The 21,754-nt window shown below is 42.6% G+C and overlaps 2 protein-coding genes across 2 annotated transcripts; both read left to right on the top strand.

The window, feature by feature from the left end:
• Positions 1-4,135: 4,135 nt before the first annotated feature.
• On the top strand, positions 4,136-4,810 carry LOC138313528 (uncharacterized). The gene has a single exon (XM_069253924.1). The coding sequence runs from the start codon at positions 4,136-4,138 to the stop codon at positions 4,808-4,810; it is 675 nt and encodes a 224-aa protein (XP_069110025.1).
• Positions 4,811-16,552: 11,742 nt separating this feature from the next.
• LOC138313529 (uncharacterized) lies at positions 16,553-17,845 on the top strand. The gene has a single exon (XM_069253925.1). It carries the CDS (start codon positions 16,553-16,555, stop codon positions 17,843-17,845), a length of 1,293 nt encoding a protein of 430 aa, XP_069110026.1.
• The last annotated feature ends 3,909 nt before the right edge of the window (positions 17,846-21,754 follow it).

Here is a 21,754-nt window from a genome sequence, read left to right on the forward strand (position 1 = left end):
GATCAGCTAGGAGCGGTCTATGACAAATACCTAGACGAGGTGAAAGGATTTATGAAATATTTAACTTGTATTAATACCTCCTCCAGTAATAGTGAGAAAGTTTCGCAAGAGATGATACATATCAAAATCTATAGAAAGGTAACAGATGTGCATAACGAGATGGTGGAGATTCTTAAGCAGCCAGAAACAGATATCGAAGAAAACAAAGAGCAGAAACAAGAAGTGAAAAAGAACTCTCAAACCAAAAGTCATTCATCAGTGAGCAGTTCTAGTAGTCGCAGGAGTTCGCTATTAGCACTTCAACGTGCAAAGTTAGAAGCAGCTAAAACTAGTTTGACATTTACACGCCAAGAAGTTGAGATGCAGAAACACCAGGCCAAGATGGATGCTGAAATTCTTCGACAGAGAGCTCAGTATGAATCTGACCTCCAGTATCTAAAATCACAACGAGCAGCAGCCGTAGCTCAAGCCGAACTTGAGGCCATGTATGAGGAGTTATGGTGAAGGCGACATAGGACTGAGATCCAGCAACTCTAATTACATTTCGATGGACGATAGTTAGGAGCTATGACAGCGCGGTTATCAATGCGCAGGCACAGACTGAGAGCCGCATGGACCTCCTGGTAGTGGAATAAACATATACAGGCTACTTTTGCATCGATAGATGTACAAGGTCACAGATTCTGCCTTTGAAGGAGGTAGGTGTCCGATGTACTGAGTCTTCCATGTGATGGAGACAAAATGTCTGAGTGTAGGACGATTAATGACAATACGACAACAGAATGATCCTAATGCCACCTTAGTTTTTACCCAGATCAGCGGACTTTGAGAGATCCTTATGGTCTGATTTCGACACTAAGTACAGTGGTTACGTAAGGACTTGCTCTCTCAGTGACAGAGACTGTACCTCACCTTTGACGAGACAAAACCGTGAAAACATTTTTCTCAATGTGGTAAGTCTAGTTTTCCAGATCTCTGTAACCAAAGAACTCTCAGCGTGACAGCTAATGAGGAATTCGACCTGCTTTTCAAGTGGTTGGGACCGGAGTCCAAGAAGCACGCTTTGAGCATAAGAGCGTCATCCACGAGCGATATGGATGTCCGGAAATGGTAGAGGCCTCATTAAAAAGGAAACTAGAGAAGTTTCCAGGTTGGGTTCAAAGGATAATGCCAAATTATACGAATTGGCAGACATTCTTTCAGAAGTGGGAGCCATGATGGAAGATCCCATTTATGGCTCATTATTAGGCTATTACAAACACCTCTTCAGACGTTCTGCCCCCATTGTGGGTAAATTGCCTCTCCATATCCAAGGGAAATGGACAGTCAGAGCTGCAAGGTATAAGAAGGAGAAGAGTGTAGCCTTTCCTCCATTCTCGGAATCTGTGGTGTTCATAAAGGAAATGAGCTCTATGCTTAATGACCCGGCCTTGTATATAAAGATACGTTGACCACTCGAACAAGCAATGAACCGCGTTCCAAGGACAGAGTTCGGTCAAATATTCAGGTGAATAAAAACTCAGGTGTCGTCTAACGAGAACTCTAACAAACAACCCAAGAAACAGTGTTTGATACACAACACATCTAAACCACGACATAAATCAGTGCAGGGCATTCCGTCTCTAAATCCTTGTCGGAACGGAGACGTATATTAAGCGAACACCGCTTATGTTTTCGATGTTGTGACACAGATGCTCATATATACAAAAACTGTTCAGTCTCTGTAAAATGCGCAGAATGCAGCAGCAGTCAGCACCCTACGGCGCTCCATCCCAGGGATGGACATTCTACATCCGGAGAATCGAAATGGTCATAAGCCAGACAAAAACAACAATAATTCTACAAGTCCGAACGGTGGGTGAGATAACGACTAGTCAGAACGGGCGGGGAGAATGAAGGCGTTGTGAGTAAATGTACGCGCGTGTGTGGAGGAACGTTTACAGGCAGATCTTGTTCAAAAACAATACTTGTTCGAGTTCATAGGACTAACTCACCAGAGCAAGCTACCTACATGTATGCCATAATCGACGATCAAAGTAATCGGACATTGTGCAAGCCTGGTTTCTTCAATATCATGGATGTCTCAGGAGAGACAGTTGAAACAATATACTCTGGTATCCTGTGCAGGGGACTTGCCGACACAGGGTCGGCGCGCACATGGATTCTCAGTTTCCTCTCTGAACGGCCAGTTTACCTTACCCTTACCTGACATACTGGAGTGTGATCAGATACCCAACAACCGTACAGAGATTTCCTACTCCAGAGATCACCAACTATCACAGTCATTTGAAGGACGTCAAGTTGCCTCCGTTACGGTCTAATTCTGAAATTCTACTGTTGATTGGGGCGCGACGTGCAGAGGGCTCATCACATCTGTGAGCAGATTATTGGTCCACCCAAATTCACCATTTGCCCAGAGGCTAAACCTTGGTTGGGTGGTTGTAGGGAATGTATGTCTGGGAACTACTCATCCTCCGAACCCATCAGAGGTCTCTGTTCTCAAGACAAGGATACTTGGAGATGGTCGACCTACATTGTTTGATCCATGTGACAATCAGTTTAATGTGAAAGGTGTTTGCGAGGAACCAATCATTGGACAAGGAGTATTCAAGCAGACTCATGATGACAACAAAGTTGGCTTGTCTGTAGAAGACAGAGCATTTCTGGATCTCATGGACAAAGAATTTTGTACGAGACACTAGTGGTAAATGGACTGCAACCGTTGCCTTTTCGCAAACCTCGTCCTAGACTACCTAATAATAGGCACCAAGCCCTTAAACGAGCTCAGCTTCTCGATGTCTCTCTTCAAAGGAATTCCGTTAAGCGCGAACACCTTGTCACCTTTATGAAAGGAATCTTAGACAACGGGCACGCGGAAGTGGCCCCTCCACTTAAGGAGTTGTGAGTAAACTTGAGGAGTGCTGGTATTTGCCTCTTTTCGGCGTTTATCATCCTAAGAAACCAAATAAGATCCGAGTAGCACCGCGTCATGGTCATACAATTCCACGTCTGGAATTATGTACCGCAGTCTTAGCCGTGGAAATAGCAGAAATTGTCACAGAAGAGCTATCCTTTCCCCGAGAACATGTGTTTTTCCACACCGATAGTAAAGTTGTACTGGGCTACGTAACTAACACAACTCGACGGTTTTATATCTATGTGGCCAACAGAGTCTGCAGGATCCTGGAATTTTCTAGACCAGACCATTGGTTCTACATCTCTACCGATAATAACCCTGCAGATGTCGGCACTCGATACATCGATCCAGCTCGCTAAGAGGAGAGCATGTGGATTCAAGGACCTAAACCAAACATATCCCCAACTGAATCCTTAATTTTCCCTTTGGTTACCCCAGAGGAGGATACTGAAGTTCGACCTGAGGTTGTTCACGTGGCTAAAACGGACATAACGAACAGTGAGAAACCTCATAATTGGTCAGAGCGATTTGAGAAGTTCTCAAGTTGGAAAAGGCTGTTGTTGTCAATATCTTTGATAAAACACTTAGCTGAGTCTTTCAAGTCAAATCACGGCAAGTGCATAGGATGGCACAAGTGTGACATTTATCGGTCAGTTGAAAACTGTGCTTCTGCAGAAGCATTTATTATCAGAGAATTACAAAGGGAATTCTATGGGGACACTAGGAAATGTCCAAAGGAACTTTCACCCTACTTGGACGAAAACGGCATGATACGTGTTGGAGGAAGGCTACAGAACTCAGATTTACCGAGACACGAAGTGAACCCTATCTTAGTACCCGGCCAACATTACGTCGCGATGCTGTTGACTAGACACTTCCATAAACGCTGTTCAACATCAGGTAGACACCTGACAGAAGGGGCGATAAGGGCCGCAGGCTTTTGGATCACTGGGGTCAAGAGAGACTGGTTTCTTTCGTCATTCATCACTGTGTGAAGTGTCGGAAACTTCGAGGAAAGCATTCCCAACAGAAGATGGCTGATCTACCAGTGGATCGTGTTACGCCAAGCCCGCATTTACATTCGTTGGTGTCGATGTTTTTGGACCTTGGACCATTGTCACACGCAGGACAAGAGGCGGTTCAGCTTCAAGTAAACGCTGGGCAGTGCTCTTCACGTGTCTGTCATCTAGGGCGGTTCATATTGAGTTACTGGAAGAAATGAGCTCATCATCGTTTATAAACTCTGTGAGAAGATTCTACGCCATTAGAGGAAAAGTTGCAGAGTTCCGTTCTGATAGGGGAACCAATTTTGTTGGGGCAATCTCGGACCTTGACGCTACAGCAATCTTCATAGAAGACCTAAACATCAAGGAATTTCTCCGTGAATCTGGTACCATCTGGAAATTTAATCCTCCCCACGCCTCACACTTTGGAGGCTCCTGGGAAAGGATGATTGGCGTTGCACGACGCATACTAGACTCCATGTTCCTCAACAACAATCGTAACCTCACGCACGAAGTCTTGTCGACATTTATGGCAGAAGTAACAGCGATCATCAACGCGCGACCATTGATTCCTGTTTCAACAGATGTAGATGAACCATTAATCTTATCTCCAGCAACCCTTTTGACACAGAAAACAGGAAGTCGGATCGAGTCGTTTGAATATTTTAACCAGAAAGACATGCTTAGATCACAGTGGAAGCATGTGCAGGTGCTCGCTGAGCAGTTCTGGAGTCGATGGCGAAAGGAGTTTCTACCTGTGTTACAGGCCAGGAGGAAGTGGAATCACGAGTCTCGCAACCTTGAGGAGGGAGACGTTGTTCTCATGAAGGATGAACAAACAGCGCGCAAACGATTGGCCTCTTGGTGTAATCACGCGTACCTTTCCTAGTGAAGATGGACTTGTTAGGAAAGTTGAGATTCAGATATCGCGAGAAGGAAAGAAGTCAACATTCGTCCGTCCAGTTACTCAGGTTGTTGTCATTTGTTCCAAGGAGACATAGACTGTCAGCTGTGGTCAAGTGATAAACTATGTTGTGTATAATTGATGTCTAAGTGTGTAACAGTTTAGTTCATGAACATCATGTTGAAACCTTTGCAAAATTTACTGTTAAGAGCTGGAATTATTTTGTTTATAAATATGTTACTCTTAAGTTGATTAGAGATAAAGTTAGTGATATTATTAATATCAGACGGGGAGTGTGATGGAACCAGGAGTTCTCTCCCTTTGATTGATAACTTAATAATCAAGGTATGGTATTAGAGTTACCTGCCCCTGTCTGTATGTCATTTCCGCCCAAGGAAAGCATGGTCTCGAGAGAGAGAGATAAAACTGCAAAAATGTAGCAACTATGTGGCCCCACACGTTGTAAGTGTATAGTTTAATGTTAAATGCATTAATTATTTCATGTGTGACAATTTAAAATTGTGATGAAGCTATGTGCGTACCATGTATTTGGTATTTTTTGTATAAATGCACATGAAGCGATGTTTTGATTTCACCGGAAATCGTGCAGTTTGTCAATTTGATTCTCTGACATGTTTTTGAGTGATGTCGTTTTATTATTGCTGTTTATAAAGCAATACCTATCAGTCTTTACGATATTATTTTGTATCTTAGTGGTAGATAGCCATGTATAACATGTATGCCCTAGCTAAATGTAAATTACTAGTGCACATGGTTTAATCATTGTTAGTCGGTATGCAAAATAGAAAACCTCGTATAGGCAATGGTCGATGTATGCAGGTTTTCGATGTAGACAGGTTGTCGTTGTATGCAGGTTGTCGTTGTAGAGAGGTTAATCATGTGAATTACAGTTTTCTTTTATTTTCATTTGTCAAATCATAATATTAAAGGATTGAATTGTTATATCCTATAATGATAAGGAAATCCCATCTTGATACTCAGAGATAGTATACCAAATGTCAAATTATTAAATACCTGTATCTGCATATTTACTGTAGAGTTAACAAGTACACTTTTAATATTTCTCTTGAAATATTACATTGACTAATTCATTGTGTAAGTGTGATCTAGTCCAGAATAGTGTTTATTTGTGCAATAGTTATTACAACTTTATTAGGTGTTTGTGAAATTAGCACTTATGTAATAAGTTTAATCCTTAGGATTAATATTTGTATCTGTAAGAGTGAATGACTACAGAAGTTAGAGATCATTAAGTAACAATATTTACTTGTTTGTATTTCAGGTTTTACTATACTCCACTATAAGCTACTATACACCACTTTATGTGGATCTGTAATAAAGGTTGGAAACAGTTCAAGGAACTTTCTGTTTTTTTGAGACAGAACAGTAAAACAACGTGTATCAGCTGCACAGTACATGATGTCTACATCCAGGGATCAGGATCCCAGCAAATTGTTTGAGCAAGGAGGGTATCTTGCGCCCATGCAGGAGTATGGGTCACAACTGCAGGTTCCCGACAACGCCCATGCACTACTCCAACAGAGATGGAAAGGTCCCATCGGAAGAAAAACCTCACAGGAGGTGGGGAGGAACTGTATGAGGCCACGGTAGAGACAAGTACCCGCCAAACTTATCAAACTCCGAAAAAAGGTAGAGGATACTATCGAAGAGTTTAACTCGGCCAAGCACGAAAGAGACTTAGTGATAAAACTAAAGGATCAGCTAGGAGCGGTCTATGACAAATACCTAGACGAGGTGAAAGGATTTATGAAATATTTAACTTGTATTAATACCTCCTCCAGTAATAGTGAGAAAGTTTCGCAAGAGATGATACATATCAAAATCTATAGAAAGGTAACAGATGTGCATAACGAGATGGTGGAGATTCTTAAGCAGCCAGAAACAGATATCGAAGAAAACAAAGAGCAGAAACAAGAAGTGAAAAAGAACTCTCAAACCAAAAGTCATTCATCAGTGAGCAGTTCTAGTAGTCGCAGGAGTTCGCTATTAGCACTTCAACGTGCAAAGTTAGAAGCAGCTAAAACTAGTTTGACATTTACACGCCAAGAAGTTGAGATGCAGAAAAACCAGGCCAAGATGGATGCTGAAATTCTTCGACAGAGAGCTCATTATGAATCTGACCTCCAATATCTAAAATCACAACGAGCAGCAGCCGTAGCTCAAGCCGAACTTGAGGCCATGTATGAGGAGTATGGTGAAGGCGACATAGACAGAGGACCACAAACTCTCATTACCTTCGATGGACAGTAAGGAGCTTACAGCGCAGTTTATCAATGCGCAGGCACAGACTGAGAGCCATGGACCTCCTAGATTGGAAAACAACACCCTTGCACCGATAAATACAGGTCAAGATTCTGCCTTTGAAGGAGGTAGGTGTCCAGTACATGAGTCTTCCATTGATGGAGGAGAAAAAGTCTGATAGGACGATTAATGACAATAGACAACAGATGGATCCTAATGCACCTAGTTTTTACCCAGAACGACTAGGTTATTCTGATTTCACTAAGTACCTGTTTACGTAAGGACTTGCTCCTGCAGAGACTTACCACCTTTGACGACAAACCTGAAACATTTTCAATGTGGAAGGCTAGTTTCCAGTCTGTAACCAAAGAACTCAGCGTGACAGCTAATGAGGAATTCGACCTGCTTTTCAAGTGGTTGGGACCGGAGTCCAAGAAGCACGCTTTGAGCATAAGAGCGTCTCCATGAGCGATATGGATGTCCGGAAATGGTAGAGGCCTCATTAAAAAGGAAACTAGAGAAGTTTCCAAGGTTGGGTTCAAAGGATAATGCCAAATTATACGAATTGGCAGACATTCTTTCAGAAGTGGGAGCCATGATGGAAGATCCCATTTATGGCTCATTATTAGGCTATTACAACACCTCTTCAGACGTTCTCCCCATTGTGGGTAAATTGCCTCTCCATATCCAAGGGAAATGGACAGTCAGAGCTGCAAGGTATAAGAAGGAGAAGAGTGTAGCCTTTCCTCCATTCTCGGAATCTGTGGTGTTCATAAAGGAAATGAGCTCTATGCTTAATGACCCCGGCCTTGTATATAAAGATACGTTGACCACTCGAACAAGCAATGAACCGCGTTCCAAGGACAGAGTTCGGTCAAATATTCAGGTGAATAAAACTCAGGTGTCGTCTAACGAGAACTCTAACAAACAACCCAAGAAACAGTGTTTGATACACAACACATCTAACCACGACATAAATCAGTGCAGGGCATTCCGTCTTAAATCCTTGTCGGAACGGAGACGTATATTAAGCGAACACCGCTTATGTTTTCGATGTTGTGACACAGATGCTCATATATACAAAAACTGTTCAGTCTCTGTAAAATGCGCAGAATGCAGCAGCAGTCAGCACCCTACGGCGCTCCATCCCAGGGATGGACATTCTACATCCGGAAATCGAAATGGTCATAAGCCAGACAAAAACAACAATAATTCTACAAGTCCGAACGGTGGGGAGATAACGACTAGTCAGAACGGCGGGGAGAATGAAGGCGTTGTGAGTAAATGTACGCGCGTGTGTGTGGAGGAACGTTTACAGGCAGATCTTGTTCAAAAACAATACTTGTTCGAGTTCATAGGACTAACTCACCAGAGCAAGCTACCTACATGTATGCCATAATCGACGATCAAAGTAATCGGACATTGTGCAAGCCTGGTTTCTTCAATATCATGGATGTCTCAGGAGAGACAGTTGAACAATATACTCTGGTATCCTGTGCAGGGGACTTGCCGACACAGGGTCGGCGCGCACATGGATTCTCAGTTTCCTCTCTGAACGGCCAGTTTACCTTACCCTTACCTGACATACTGGAGTGTGATCAGATACCCAACAACCGTACAGAGATTCCTACTCCAGAGATCACCAACTATCACAGTCATTTGAAGGACGTCAAGTTGCCTCCGTTACGGTCTAATTCTGAAATTCTACTGTTGATTGGGCGCGACGTGCCAGAGGCTCATCACATCTGTGAGCAGATTATTGGTCCACCCAATTCACCATTTGCCCAGAGGCTAAACCTTGATTGGGTGGTTGTAGGGAATGTATGTCTGGGAACTACTCATCCTCCGAACCCATCATAGGTCTCTGTTCTCAAGACAAGGATACTTGGAGATGGTCGACCTACATTGTTTGATCCATGTGACAATCAGTTTAATGGTGAAAGGTGTTTGCGAGGAACCAATCATTGGACAAGGAGTATTCAAGCAGACTCATGATGACAACAAAGTTGGCTTGTCTGTAGAAGACAGAGCATTTCTGGATCTCATGGACAAAGAATTTGTACGAGACACTAGTGGTAAATGGACTGCACCGTTGCCTTTTCGCAAACCTCGTCCTAGACTACCTAATAATAGGCACCAAGCCCTTAAACGAGCTCAGCTTCTCGATGTCTCTCTTCAAAGGAATTCCGTTAAGCGCGAACACCTTGTCACCTTTATGAAAGGAATCTTAGACAACGGGCACGCGGAAGTGGCCCCTCCACTTAAGGAGTTGTGAGTAAACTTGAGGAGTGCTGGTATTTGCCTCTTTTCGGCGTTTATCATCCTAAGAAACCAAATAAGATCCGAGTAGCACCGCGTCATGGTCATACAATTCCACGTCTGGAATTATGTACCGCAGTCTTAGCCGTGGAAATAGCAGAAATTGTCACAGAAGAGCTATCCTTTCCCCGAGAACATGTGTTTTTCCACACCGATAGTAAAGTTGTACTGGGCTACGTAACTAACACAACTCGACGGTTTTATATCTATGTGGCCAACAGAGTCTGCAGGATCCTGGAATTTTCTAGACCAGACCATTGGTTCTACATCTCTACCGAGAATAACCCTGCAGATGTCGGCACTCGATACATCGATCCAGCTCGCTAAGAGGAGAGCATGTGGATTCAAGGACCTAAACCAAACATATCCCCAACTGAATCCTTAATTTTCCCTTTGGTTACCCCAGAGGAGGATACTGAAGTTCGACCTGAGGTTGTTCACGTGGCTAAAAACGGACATAACGAACAGTGAGAAACCTCATAATTGGTCAGAGCGATTTGAGAAGTTCTCAAGTTGGAAAAGGCTGTTGTTGTCAATATCTTTGATAAAACACTTAGCTGAGTCTTTCAAGTCAAATCACGGCAAGTGCATAGGATGGCACAAGTGTGACATTTATCGGTCAGTTAAAAACTGTGCTTCTGCAGAAGCATTTATTATCAGAGAATTACAAAGGGAATTCTATGGGGACACTAGGAAATGTCCAAAGGAACTTTCACCCTACTTGGACGAAAACGGCATGATACGTGTTGGAGGAAGGCTACAGAACTCAGATTTACCGAGACACGAAGTGAACCCTATCTTAGTACCCGGCCAACATTACGTCGCGATGCTGTTGACTAGACACTTCCATAACGCTGTTCAACATCAGGGTAGACACCTGACAGAAGGGGCGATAAGGGCCGCAGGCTTTTGGATCACTGGGGTCAAGAGACTGGTTTCTTTCGTCATTCATCACTGTGTGAAGTGTCGGAAACTTCGAGGAAAGCATTCCCAACAGAAGATGGCTGATCTACCAGTGGATCGTGTTACGCCAAGCCCGCCATTTACATTCGTTGGTGTCGATGTTTTTGGACCTTGGACCATTGTCACACGCAGGACAAGAGGCGGTTCAGCTTCAAGTAAACGCTGGGCAGTGCTCTTCACGTGTCTGTCATCTAGGGCGGTTCATATTGAGTTACTGGAAGAAATGAGCTCATCATCGTTTATAAAACTCTGTGAGAAGATTCTACGCCATTAGAGGAAAAGTTGCAGAGTTCCGTTCTGATAGGGGAACCAATTTTGTTGGGGCAATCTCGGACCTTGACGCTACAGCAATCTTCATAGAAGACCTAAACATCAAGGAATTTCTCCGTGAATCTGGTACCATCTGGAAATTTAATCCTCCCCACGCCTCACACTTTGGAGGCTCCTGGGAAAGGATGATTGGCGTTGCACGACGCATACTAGACTCCATGTTCCTCAACAACAATCGTAACCTCACGCACGAAGTCTTGTCGACATTTATGGCAGAAGTAACAGCGATCATCAACGCGCGACCATTGATTCCTGTTTCAACAGATGTAGATGAACCATTAATCTTATCTCCAGCAACCCTTTTGACACAGAAAACAGGAAGTCGGATCGAGTCGTTTGAATATTTTAACCAGAAAGACATGCTTAGATCACAGTGGAAGCATGTGCAGGTGCTCGCTGAGCAGTTCTGGAGTCGATGGCGAAAGGAGTTTCTACCTGTGTTACAGGCCAGGAGGAAGTGGAATCACGAGTCTCGCAACCTTGAGGAGGGAGACGTTGTTCTCATGAAGGATGAACAAAACAGCGCGCAACGATTGGCCTCTTGGTGTAATCACGCGTACCTTTCCTAGTGAAGATGGACTTGTTAGGAAAGTTGAGATTCAGATATCGCGAGAAGGAAAGAAGTCAACATTCGTCCGTCCAGTTACTCAGGTTGTTGTCATTTGTTCCAAGGAGACATAGACTGTCAGCTGTGGTCAAGTGATAAACTATGTTGTGTATAATTGATGTCTAAGTGTGTAACAGTTTAGTTCATGAACATCATGTTGAAACCTTTGCAAAATTTACTGTTAAGAGCTGGAATTATTTTGTTTATAAATATGTTACTCTTAAGTTGATTAGAGATAAAGTTAGTGATATTATTAATATCAGACGGGGAGTGTGATGGAACCAGGAGTTCTCTCCCTTTGATTGATAACTTAATAATGCCCCTGTCTGTATGTCATTTCCGCCCAAGGAAAGGATGGTCTCGAGAGAGATAAAACTGCAAAAATGTAGCAACTATGTGGCCCCACACGTTGTAAGTGTATAGTTTAATGTTAAATGCATTAATTATTTCATGTGTGACAATTTAAAATTGTGATGAAGCTATGTGCGTACCATGTATTTGGTATTTTTTGTATAAATGCACATGAAGCGATGTTTTGATTTCACCGGAAATCGTGCAGTTTGTCAATTTGATTCTCTGACATGTTTTTGAGTGATGTCGTTTTATTATTGCTGTTTATAAAGCAATACCTATCAGTCTTTACGATATTATTTTGTATCTTAGTGGTATATAGCCATGTATAACATGTATGCCCTAGCTAAATGTAAATTACTAGTGCACATGGTTTAATCATTGTTAGTCGGTATGCAAAAATAGAAAACCTCGTATAGGCAATGGTCGATGTATGCAGGTTTTCGATGTAGACAGGTTGTCGTTGTATGCAGGTTGTCGTTGTAGAGAGGTTAATCATGTGAATTACAGTTTTCTTTTATTTTCATTTGTCAAATCATAATATTAAAGGATTGAATTGTTATATCCTATAATGATAAGGAAATCCCATCTTGATACTCAGAGATAGTATGTACCAAATGTCAAGTTATTAAATACCTGTTTCTGCATATTTACTGTAGAGTTAACAAGTACACTTTTAATATTTCTCTTGAAATATTACATTGACTAATTCATTGTGTAAGTGTGATCTAGTCCAGAATAGTGTTTATTTGTGCAATAGTTATTACAACTTTATTAGGTGTTTGTGAAATTAGCACTTATGTAATAAGTTTAATCCTTAGGATTAATATTTGTATCTGTAAGAGTGAATGACTACAGAAGTTAGAGATCATTAAGTAACAATATTTACTTGTTTGTATTTCAGGTTTTACTATACTCCACTATAAGCCACTATACACCACTTTATGTGGATCTGTAATAAAGGTTGGAAACAGTTCAAGGAACTTTCTGTTTTTTTGAGACAGAACCAGTAAAACAACGTCTATCAGCTGCACAGTACATGATGTCTACATCCAGGGATCAGGATCCCAGCAAATTGTTTGAGCAAGGAGGGTATCTTGCGCCCATGCAGGAGTATGGGTCACAACTGCAGGTTCCCGACAACGCCCATGTTACTCCGACAGAGATGGAAAGGTCCCATCGGAAGAAAAACCTCACAGGAGGTGGGGAGGAACTGTATGAGGCCACGGTAGAGACAAGTACCGCCAAACTTATCAAACTCCGAAAAAAGGTAGAGGATACTATCGAAGAGTTTAACTCGGCCAAGCACGAAAGAGACTTAGTGATAAAACTAAAGGATCAGCTAGGAGCGGTCTATGACAAATACCTAGACGAGGTGAAAGGATTTATGAAATATTTAACTTGTATTAATACCTCCTCCAGTAATAGTGAGAAAGTTTCGCAAGAGATGATACATATCAAAATCTATAGAAAGGTAACAGATGTGCATAACGAGATGGTGGAGATTCTTAAGCAGCCAGAAACAGATATCGAAGAAAACAAAGAGCAGAAACAAGAAGTGAAAAAGAACTCTCAAACCAAAAGTCATTCATCAGTGAGCAGTTCTAGTAGTCGCAGGAGTTCGCTATTAGCACTTCAACGTGCAAAGTTAGAAGCAGCTAAAACTAGTTTGACATTTACACGCCAAGAAGTTGAGATGCAGAAAAACCAGGCCAAGATGGATGCTGAAATTCTTCGACAGAGAGCTCAGTATGAATCTGACCTCCAATATCTAAAATCACAACGAGCAGCAGCCGTAGCTCAAGCCGAACTTGAGGCCATGTATGAGGAGTATGGTGAAGGCGACATAGACAGAGGACCACAACTCTCATTACCTTCGATGGACAGTAAGGAGCTTACAGCGCAGTTTATCAATGCGCAGGCACAGACTGAGAGCCATGGACCTCCTAGATTGGAAAACAACACCCTTGCACCGATAAATACAGGTCAAGATTCTGCCTTTGAAGGAGGTAGGTGTCCAGTACATGAGTCTTCCATTGATGGAGAAAAAGTCTGATAGGACGATTAATGACAATAGACAACAGATGGATCCTAATGCACCTAGTTTTTACCCAGAACGACTAGGTTATTCTGATTTCACTAAGTACCTGTTACGTAAGGACTTGCTCCTGCAGAGACTTACCACCTTTGACGACAAACCTGAAACATTTTCAATGTGGAAGGCTAGTTTCCAGTCTGTAACCAAAGAACTCAGCGTGACAGCTAATGAGGAATTCGACCTGCTTTTCAAGTGGTTGGGACCGGAGTCCAAGAAGCACGCTTTGAGCATAAGAGCGTCTCCACGAGCGATATGGATGTCCGGAAATGGTAGAGGCCTCATTAAAAAGGAAACTAGAGAAGTTTCCAAGGTTGGGTTCAAAGGATAATGCCAAATTATACGAATTGGCAGACATTCTTTCAGAAGTGGGAGCCATGATGGAAGATCCCATTTATGGCTCATTATTAGGCTATTACAACACCTCTTCAGACGTTTCTCCCCATTGTGGGTAAATTGCCTCTCCATATCCAAGGGAAATGGACAGTCAGAGCTGCAAGGTATAAGAAGGAGAAGAGTGTAGCCTTTCCTCCATTCTCGGAATCTGTGGTGTTCATAAAGGAAATGAGCTCTATGCTTAATGACCCCGGCCTTGTATATAAAGATACGTTGACCACTCGAACAAGCAATGAACCGCGTTCCAAGGACAGAGTTCGGTCAAATATTCAGGTGAATAAAACTCAGGTGTCGTCTAACGAGAACTCTAACAAACAACCCAAGAAACAGTGTTTGATACACAACACATCTAACCACGACATAAATCAGTGCAGGGCATTCCGTCTTAAATCCTTGTCGGAACGGAGACGTATATTAAGCGAACACCGCTTATGTTTTCGATGTTGTGACACAGATGCTCATATATACAAAAACTGTTCAGTCTCTGTAAAATGCGCAGAATGCAGCAGCAGTCAGCACCCTACGGCGCTCCATCCCAGGGATGGACATTCTACATCCGGAAATCGAAATGGTCATAAGCCAGACAAAAAACAACAATAATTCTACAAGTCCGAACGGTGGGGAGATAACGACTAGTCAGAACGGCGGGGAGAATGAAGGCGTTGTGAGTAAATGTACGCGCGTGTGTGGAGGAACGTTTACAGGCAGATCTTGTTCAAAAACAATACTTGTTCGAGTTCATAGGACTAACTCACCAGAGCAAGCTACCTACATGTATGCCATAATCGACGATCAAAGTAATCGGACATTGTACAAGCCTGGTTTCTTCAATATCATGGATGTCTCAGGAGAGACAGTTGAACAATATACTCTGGTATCCTGTGCAGGGGACTTGCCGACACAGGGTCGGCGCGCACATGGATTCTCAGTTTCCTCTCTGAACGGCCAGTTTACCTTACCCTTACCTGACATACTGGAGTGTGATCAGATACCCAACAACCGTACAGAGATTCCTACTCCAGAGATCACCAACTATCACAGTCATTTGAAGGACGTCAAGTTGCCTCCGTTACGGTCTAATTCTGAAATTCTACTGTTGATTGGGCGCGACGTGCCAGAGGCTCATCACATCTGTGAGCAGATTATTGGTCCACCCAATTCACCATTTGCCCAGAGGCTAAACCTTGATTGGGTGGTTGTAGGGAATGTATGTCTGGGAACTACTCATCCTCCGAACCCATCAGAGGTCTCTGTTCTCAAGACAAGGATACTTGGAGATGGTCGACCTACATTGTTTGATCCATGTGACAATCAGTTTAATGTGAAAGGTGTTTGCGAGGAACCAATCATTGGACAAGGAGTATTCAAGCAGACTCATGATGACAACAAAGTTGGCTTGTCTGTAGAAGACAGAGCATTTCTGGATCTCATGGACAAAGAATTTGTACGAGACACTAGTGGTAAATGGACTGCACCGTTGCCTTTTCGCAAACCTCGTCCTAGACTACCTAATAATAGGCACCAAGCCCTTAAACGAGCTCAGCTTCTCGATGTCTCTCTTCAAAGGAATTCCGTTAAGCGCGAACACCTTGTCACCTTTATGAAAGGAATCTTAGACAACGGGCACGCGGAAGTGGCCCCTCCACTTAAGGAGTTGTGAGTAAACTTGAGGAGTGCTGGTATTTGCCTCTTTTCGGCGTTTATCATCCTAAGAAACCAAATAAGATCCGAGTAGCACCGCGTCATGGTCATACAATTCCACGTCTGGAATTATGTACCGCAGTCTTAGCCGTGGAAATAGCAGAAATTGTCACAGAAGAGCTATCCTTTCCCCGAGAACATGTGTTTTTCCACACCGATAGTAAAGTTGTACTGGGCTACGTAACTAACACAACTCGACGGTTTTATATCTATGTGGCCAACAGAGTCTGCAGGATCCTGGAATTTTCTAGACCAGACCATTGGTTCTACATCTCTACCGAGAATAACCCTGCAGATGTCGGCACTCGATACATCGATCCAGCTCGCTAAGAGGAGAGCATGTGGATTCAAGGACCTAAACCAAACATATCCCCAACTGAATCCTTAATTTTCCCTTTGGTTACCCCAGAGGAGGATACTGAAGTTCGACCTGAGGTTGTTCACGTGGCTAAAACGGACATAACGAACAGTGAGAAACCTCATAATTGGTCAGAGCGATTTGAGAAGTTCTCAAGTTGGAAAAGGCTGTTGTTGTCAATATCTTTGATAAAACACTTAGCTGAGTCTTTCAAGTCAAATCACGGCAAGTGCATAGGATGGCACAAGTGTGACATTTATCGGTCAGTTGAAAACTGTGCTTCTGCAGAAGCATTTATTATCAGAGAATTACAAAGGGAATTCTATGGGGACACTAGGGAAATGTCCAAAGGAACTTTCACCCTACTTGGACGAAAACGGCATGATACGTGTTGGAGGAAGGCTACAGAACTCAGATTTACCGAGACACGAAGTGAACCCTATCTTAGTACCCGGCCAACATTACGTCGCGATGCTGTTGACTAGACACTTCCATAACGCTGTTCAACATCAGGGTAGACACCTGACAGAAGGGGCGATAAGGGCCGCAGGCTTTTGGATCACTGGGGTCAAGAGACTGGTTTCTTTCGTCATTCATCACTGTGTGAAGTGTCGGAAACTTCGAGGAAAGCATTCCCAACAGAAGATGGCTGATCTACCAGTGGATCGTGTTACGCCAAGCCCGCCATTTACATTCGTTGGTGTCGATGTTTTTGGACCTTGGACCATTGTCACACGCAGGACAAGAGGCGGTTCAGCTTCAAGTAAACGCTGGGCAGTGCTCTTCACGTGTCTGTCATCTAGGGCGGTTCATATTGAGTTACTGGAAGAAATGAGCTCATCATCGTTTATAAACTCTGTGAGAAGATTCTACGCCATTAGAGGAAAAGTTGCAGAGTTCCGTTCTGATAGGGGAACCAATTTTGTTGGGGCAATCTCGGACCTTGACGCTACAGCAATCTTCATAGAAGACCTAAACATCAAGGAATTTCTCCGTGAATCTGGTACCATCTGGAAATTTAATCCTCCCCACGCCTCACACTTTGGAGGCTCCTGGGAAAGGATGATTGGCGTTGCACGACGCATACTAGACTCCATGTTCCTCAACAACAATCGTAACCTCACGCACGAAGTCTTGTCGACATTTATGGCAGAAGTAACAGCGATCATCAACGCGCGACCATTGATTCCTGTTTCAACAGATGTAGATGAACCATTAATCTTATCTCCAGCAACCCTTTTGACACAGAAAACAGGAAGTCGGATCGAGTCGTTTGAATATTTTAACCAGAAAGACATGCTTAGATCACAGTGGAAGCATGTGCAGGTGCTCGCTGAGCAGTTCTGGAGTCGATGGCGAAAGGAGTTTCTACCTGTGTTACAGGCCAGGAGGAAGTGGAATCACGAGTCTCGCAACCTTGAGGAGGGAGACGTTGTTCTCATGAAGGATGAACAAACAGCGCGCAACGATTGGCCTCTTGGTGTAATCACGCGTACCTTTCCTAGTGAAGATGGACTTGTTAGGAAAGTTGAGATTCAGATATCGCGAGAAGGAAAGAAGTCAACATTCGTCCGTCCAGTTACTCAGGTTGTTGTCATTTGTTCCAAGGAGACATAGACTGTCAGCTGTGGTCAAGTGATAAACTATGTTGTGTATAATTGATGTCTAAGTGTGTAACAGTTTAGTTCATGAACATCATGTTGAAACCTTTGCAAAATTTACTGTTAAGAGCTGGAATTATTTTGTTTATAAATATGTTACTCTTAAGTTGATTAGAGATAAAGTTAGTGATATTATTAATATCAGACGGGGAGTGTGATGGAACCAGGAGTTCTCTCCCTTTGATTGATAACTTAATAATCAAGGTATGGTATTAGAGTTACCCCCTGTCTGTATGTCATTTCCGCCCAAGGAAAGGATGGTCTCGAGAGAGATAAAACTGCAAAAATGTAGCAACTATGTGGCCCCACACGTTGTAAGTGTATAGTTTAATGTTAAATGCATTAATTATTTCATGTGTGACAATTTAAAAATTGTGATGAAGCTATGTGCGTACCATGTATTTGGTATTTTTTGTATAAATGCACATGAAGCGATGTTTTGATTTCACACGGAAATCGTGCAGTTTGTCAATTTGATTCTCTGACATGTTTTTGAGTGATGTCGTTTTATTATTGCTGTTTATAAAGCAATACCTATCAGTCTTTACGATATTATTTTTGTATCTTAGTGGTATATAGCCATGTATAAACATGTATGCCCTAGCTAAATGTAAATTACTAGTGCACATGGTTTAATCATTGTTAGTCGGTATGCAAAATAGAAAACCTCGTATAGGCAATGGTCGATGTATGCAGGTTTTCGATGTAGACAGGTTGTCGTTGTATGCAGGTTGTCGTTGTAGAGAGGTTAATCATGTGAATTACAGTTTTCTTTTATTTTCATTTGTCAAATCATAATATTAAAGGATTGAATTGTTATATATCCTATAATGATAAGGAAATCCCATCTTGATACTCAGAGATAGTATGTACCAAATGTCAAGTTATTAAATACCTGTTTCTGCATATTTACTGTAGAGTTAACAAGTACACTTTTAATATTTCTCTTGAAAATATTACATTGACTAATTCATTGTGTAAGTGTGATCTAGTCCAGAATAGTGTTTATTTGTGCAATAGTTATTACAACTTTATTAGGTGTTTGTGAAATTAGCACTTATGTAATAAGTTTAATCCTTAGGATTAATATTTGTATCTGTAAGAGTGAATGACTACAGAAGTTAGAGATCATTAAGTAACAATATTTACTTGTTTGTATTTCAGGTTTTACTATACTCCACTATAAGCACTATACACCACTTTATGTGGATCTGTAATAAAGGTTGGAAACAGTTCAAGGAACTTTCTGTTTTTTTGAGACAGAACAGTAAAACAACGTGTATCAGCTGCACAGTACATGATGTCTACATCCAGGGATCAGGATCCCAGCAAATTGTTTGAGCAAGGAGGGTATCTTGCGCCCATGCAGGAGTATGGGTCACAACTGCAGGTTCCCGACAACGCCCATGCTACTCCAACAGAGATGGAAAGGTCCCATCGGAAGAAAAAACCTCACAGGAGGTGGGGAGGAACTGTATGAGAGGCCACGGTAGAGACAAGTACCGCCAAACTTATCAAACTCCGAAAAAAGGTAGAGGATACTATCGAAGAGTTTAACTCGGCCAAGCACGAAAGAGACTTAGTGATAAAACTAAAGGATCAGCTAGGAGCGGTCTATGACAAATACCTAGACGAGGTGAAAGGATTTATGAAATATTTAACTTGTATTAATACCTCCTCCAGTAATAGTGAGAAAGTTTCGCAAGAGATGATACATATCAAAATCTATAGAAAGGTAACAGATGTGCATAACGAGATGGTGGAGATTCTTAAGCAGCCAGAAACAGATATCGAAGAAAACAAAGAGCAGAAACAAGAAGTGAAAAAGAACTCTCAAACCAAAAGTCATTCATCAGTGAGCAGTTCTAGTAGTCGCAGGAGTTCGCTATTAGCACTTCAACGTGCAAAGTTAGAAGCAGCTAAAACTAGTTTGACATTTACACGCCAAGAAGTTGAGATGCAGAAAAACCAGGCCAAGATGGATGCTGAAATTCTTCGACAGAGAGCTCAGTATGAATCTGACCTCCAATATCTAAAATCACAACGAGCAGCAGCCGTAGCTCAAGCCGAACTTGAGGCCATGTATGAGGAGTATGGTGAAGGCGACATAGACAGAGGACCACAACTCTCATTACCTTCGATGGACAGTAAGGAGCTTACAGCGCAGTTTATCAATGCGCAGGCACAGACTGAGAGCCATGGACCTCCTAGATTGGAAAACAAACACCCTTGCACCGATAAATACAGGTCAAGATTCTGCCTTTGAAGGAGGTAGGTGTCCAGTACATGAGTCTTCCATTGATGGAGAAAAAGTCTGATAGGACGATTAATGACAATAGACAACAGATGGATCCTAATGCACCTAGTTTTTACCCAGAACGACTAGGTTATTCTGATTTCACTAAGTACCTGTTACGTAAGGACTTGCTCCTGCAGAGACTTACCACCTTTGACGACAAACCTGAAACATTTTCAATGTGGAAGGCTAGTTTCCAGTCTGTAACCAAAGAACTCAGCGTGACAGCTAATGAGGAATTCGACCTGCTTTTCAAGTGGTTGGGACCGGAGTCCAAGAAGCACGCTTTGAGCATAAGAGCGTCTCACGAGCGATATGGATGTCCGGAAATGGTAGAGGCCTCATTAAAAAGGAAAACTAGAGAAGTTTCCAAGGTTGGGTTCAAAGGATAATGCCAAATTATACGAATTGGCAGACATTCTTTCAGAAGTGGGAGCCATGATGGAAGATCCCATTTATGGCTCATTATTAGGCTATTACAACACCTCTTCAGACGTTCTCCCATTGTGGGTAAATTGCCCTCTCATATCCAAGGGAAATGGACAGTCAGAGCTGCAAGGTATAAGAAGGAGAAGAGTGTTAGCCTTTCCTCCATTCTCGGAATCTGTGGTGTTCATAAAGGAAATGAGCTCTATGCTTAATGACCCCGGCCTTGTATATAAAGATACGTTGACCACTCGAACAAGCAATGAACCGCGTTCCAAGGACAGAGTTCGGTCAACTTTAGGTATATCAGGTGAATAAAACTCAGGTGTCGTCTAACGAGAACTCTAACAAAACAACCCAAGAACAGTGTTTGATACACTCGCAAACATATCTACCCACGACATAAATCAGTGCAGGGCATTTCCGTCTTAAATCCTTGTCGGAACGGAGGACGTATATTAATCGAACACCGCTTAATGTTTTCGATGGTTGGGAACACAGATGCTCATATATTACTCCTCAGAAAGAGCTGTTCTCAAGTCTCTCCGGTGTAAAATGTATAGCGCTTAGGAGAATGTCTATGCAGCAGTCCTGCACCCTAACGGCGGCGCTCATCCCAGGAAGTGGAACATTCTAGATCCGGATAAGTCGAATATGTTCATAAGCCAGAACAAAAAAACAAACAGATACATTCTACATGTCCGTATCGGTGGGGAGAGATATACGGACTAGTACAGAAGACGGCGAGGTGATTGATGGCGTAGTGAGTAATATGTACGCGCGTTGTGGGGAGGAACGATTTACAGGGCAGAATCTTGTTCAAAAAACAATTGAGACATTGTTCGTGTTTCATTAGTACTTAGATCACGCAGAGCAATGGCTACCCGTACTTGTATGCCTTAATCGACGATCATAAGGTAATCGAGGACATTGTGCAAGCCTTGGTTTGTCTGTCTAAGTATTCATGGATCGTACTCAGGAGAGACAGATTTGATACCAATATTCACTTGGTATCAGGTGCAGGAGGGGACTTGCTCCGACACAGGGTCGGCTCGCGCCATCATGGTATTCGTCAGAGTTTCCTCCTGTCTCACCAGGCCAGTTTATTCCTTACCTCTTCCTGAACATACTGGAGAGTGTGAT

Source organism: Argopecten irradians, unplaced genomic scaffold, assembly GCF_041381155.1.
Source record: "Argopecten irradians isolate NY unplaced genomic scaffold, Ai_NY scaffold_0720, whole genome shotgun sequence".
Taxonomy (NCBI): Eukaryota; Metazoa; Mollusca; class Bivalvia; order Pectinida; family Pectinidae; genus Argopecten; species Argopecten irradians.

Bases quoted from the DNA above. Each gene is read 5' to 3' on its own strand.
- LOC138313528 (XM_069253924.1), top strand. From the start codon at position 4,136: ATGAGCTCATCATCGTTTATAAACTCTGTGAGAAGATTCTACGCCATT.
- LOC138313529 (XM_069253925.1), top strand. From the start codon at position 16,553: ATGGGGACACTAGGGAAATGTCCAAAGGAACTTTCACCCTACTTGGAC.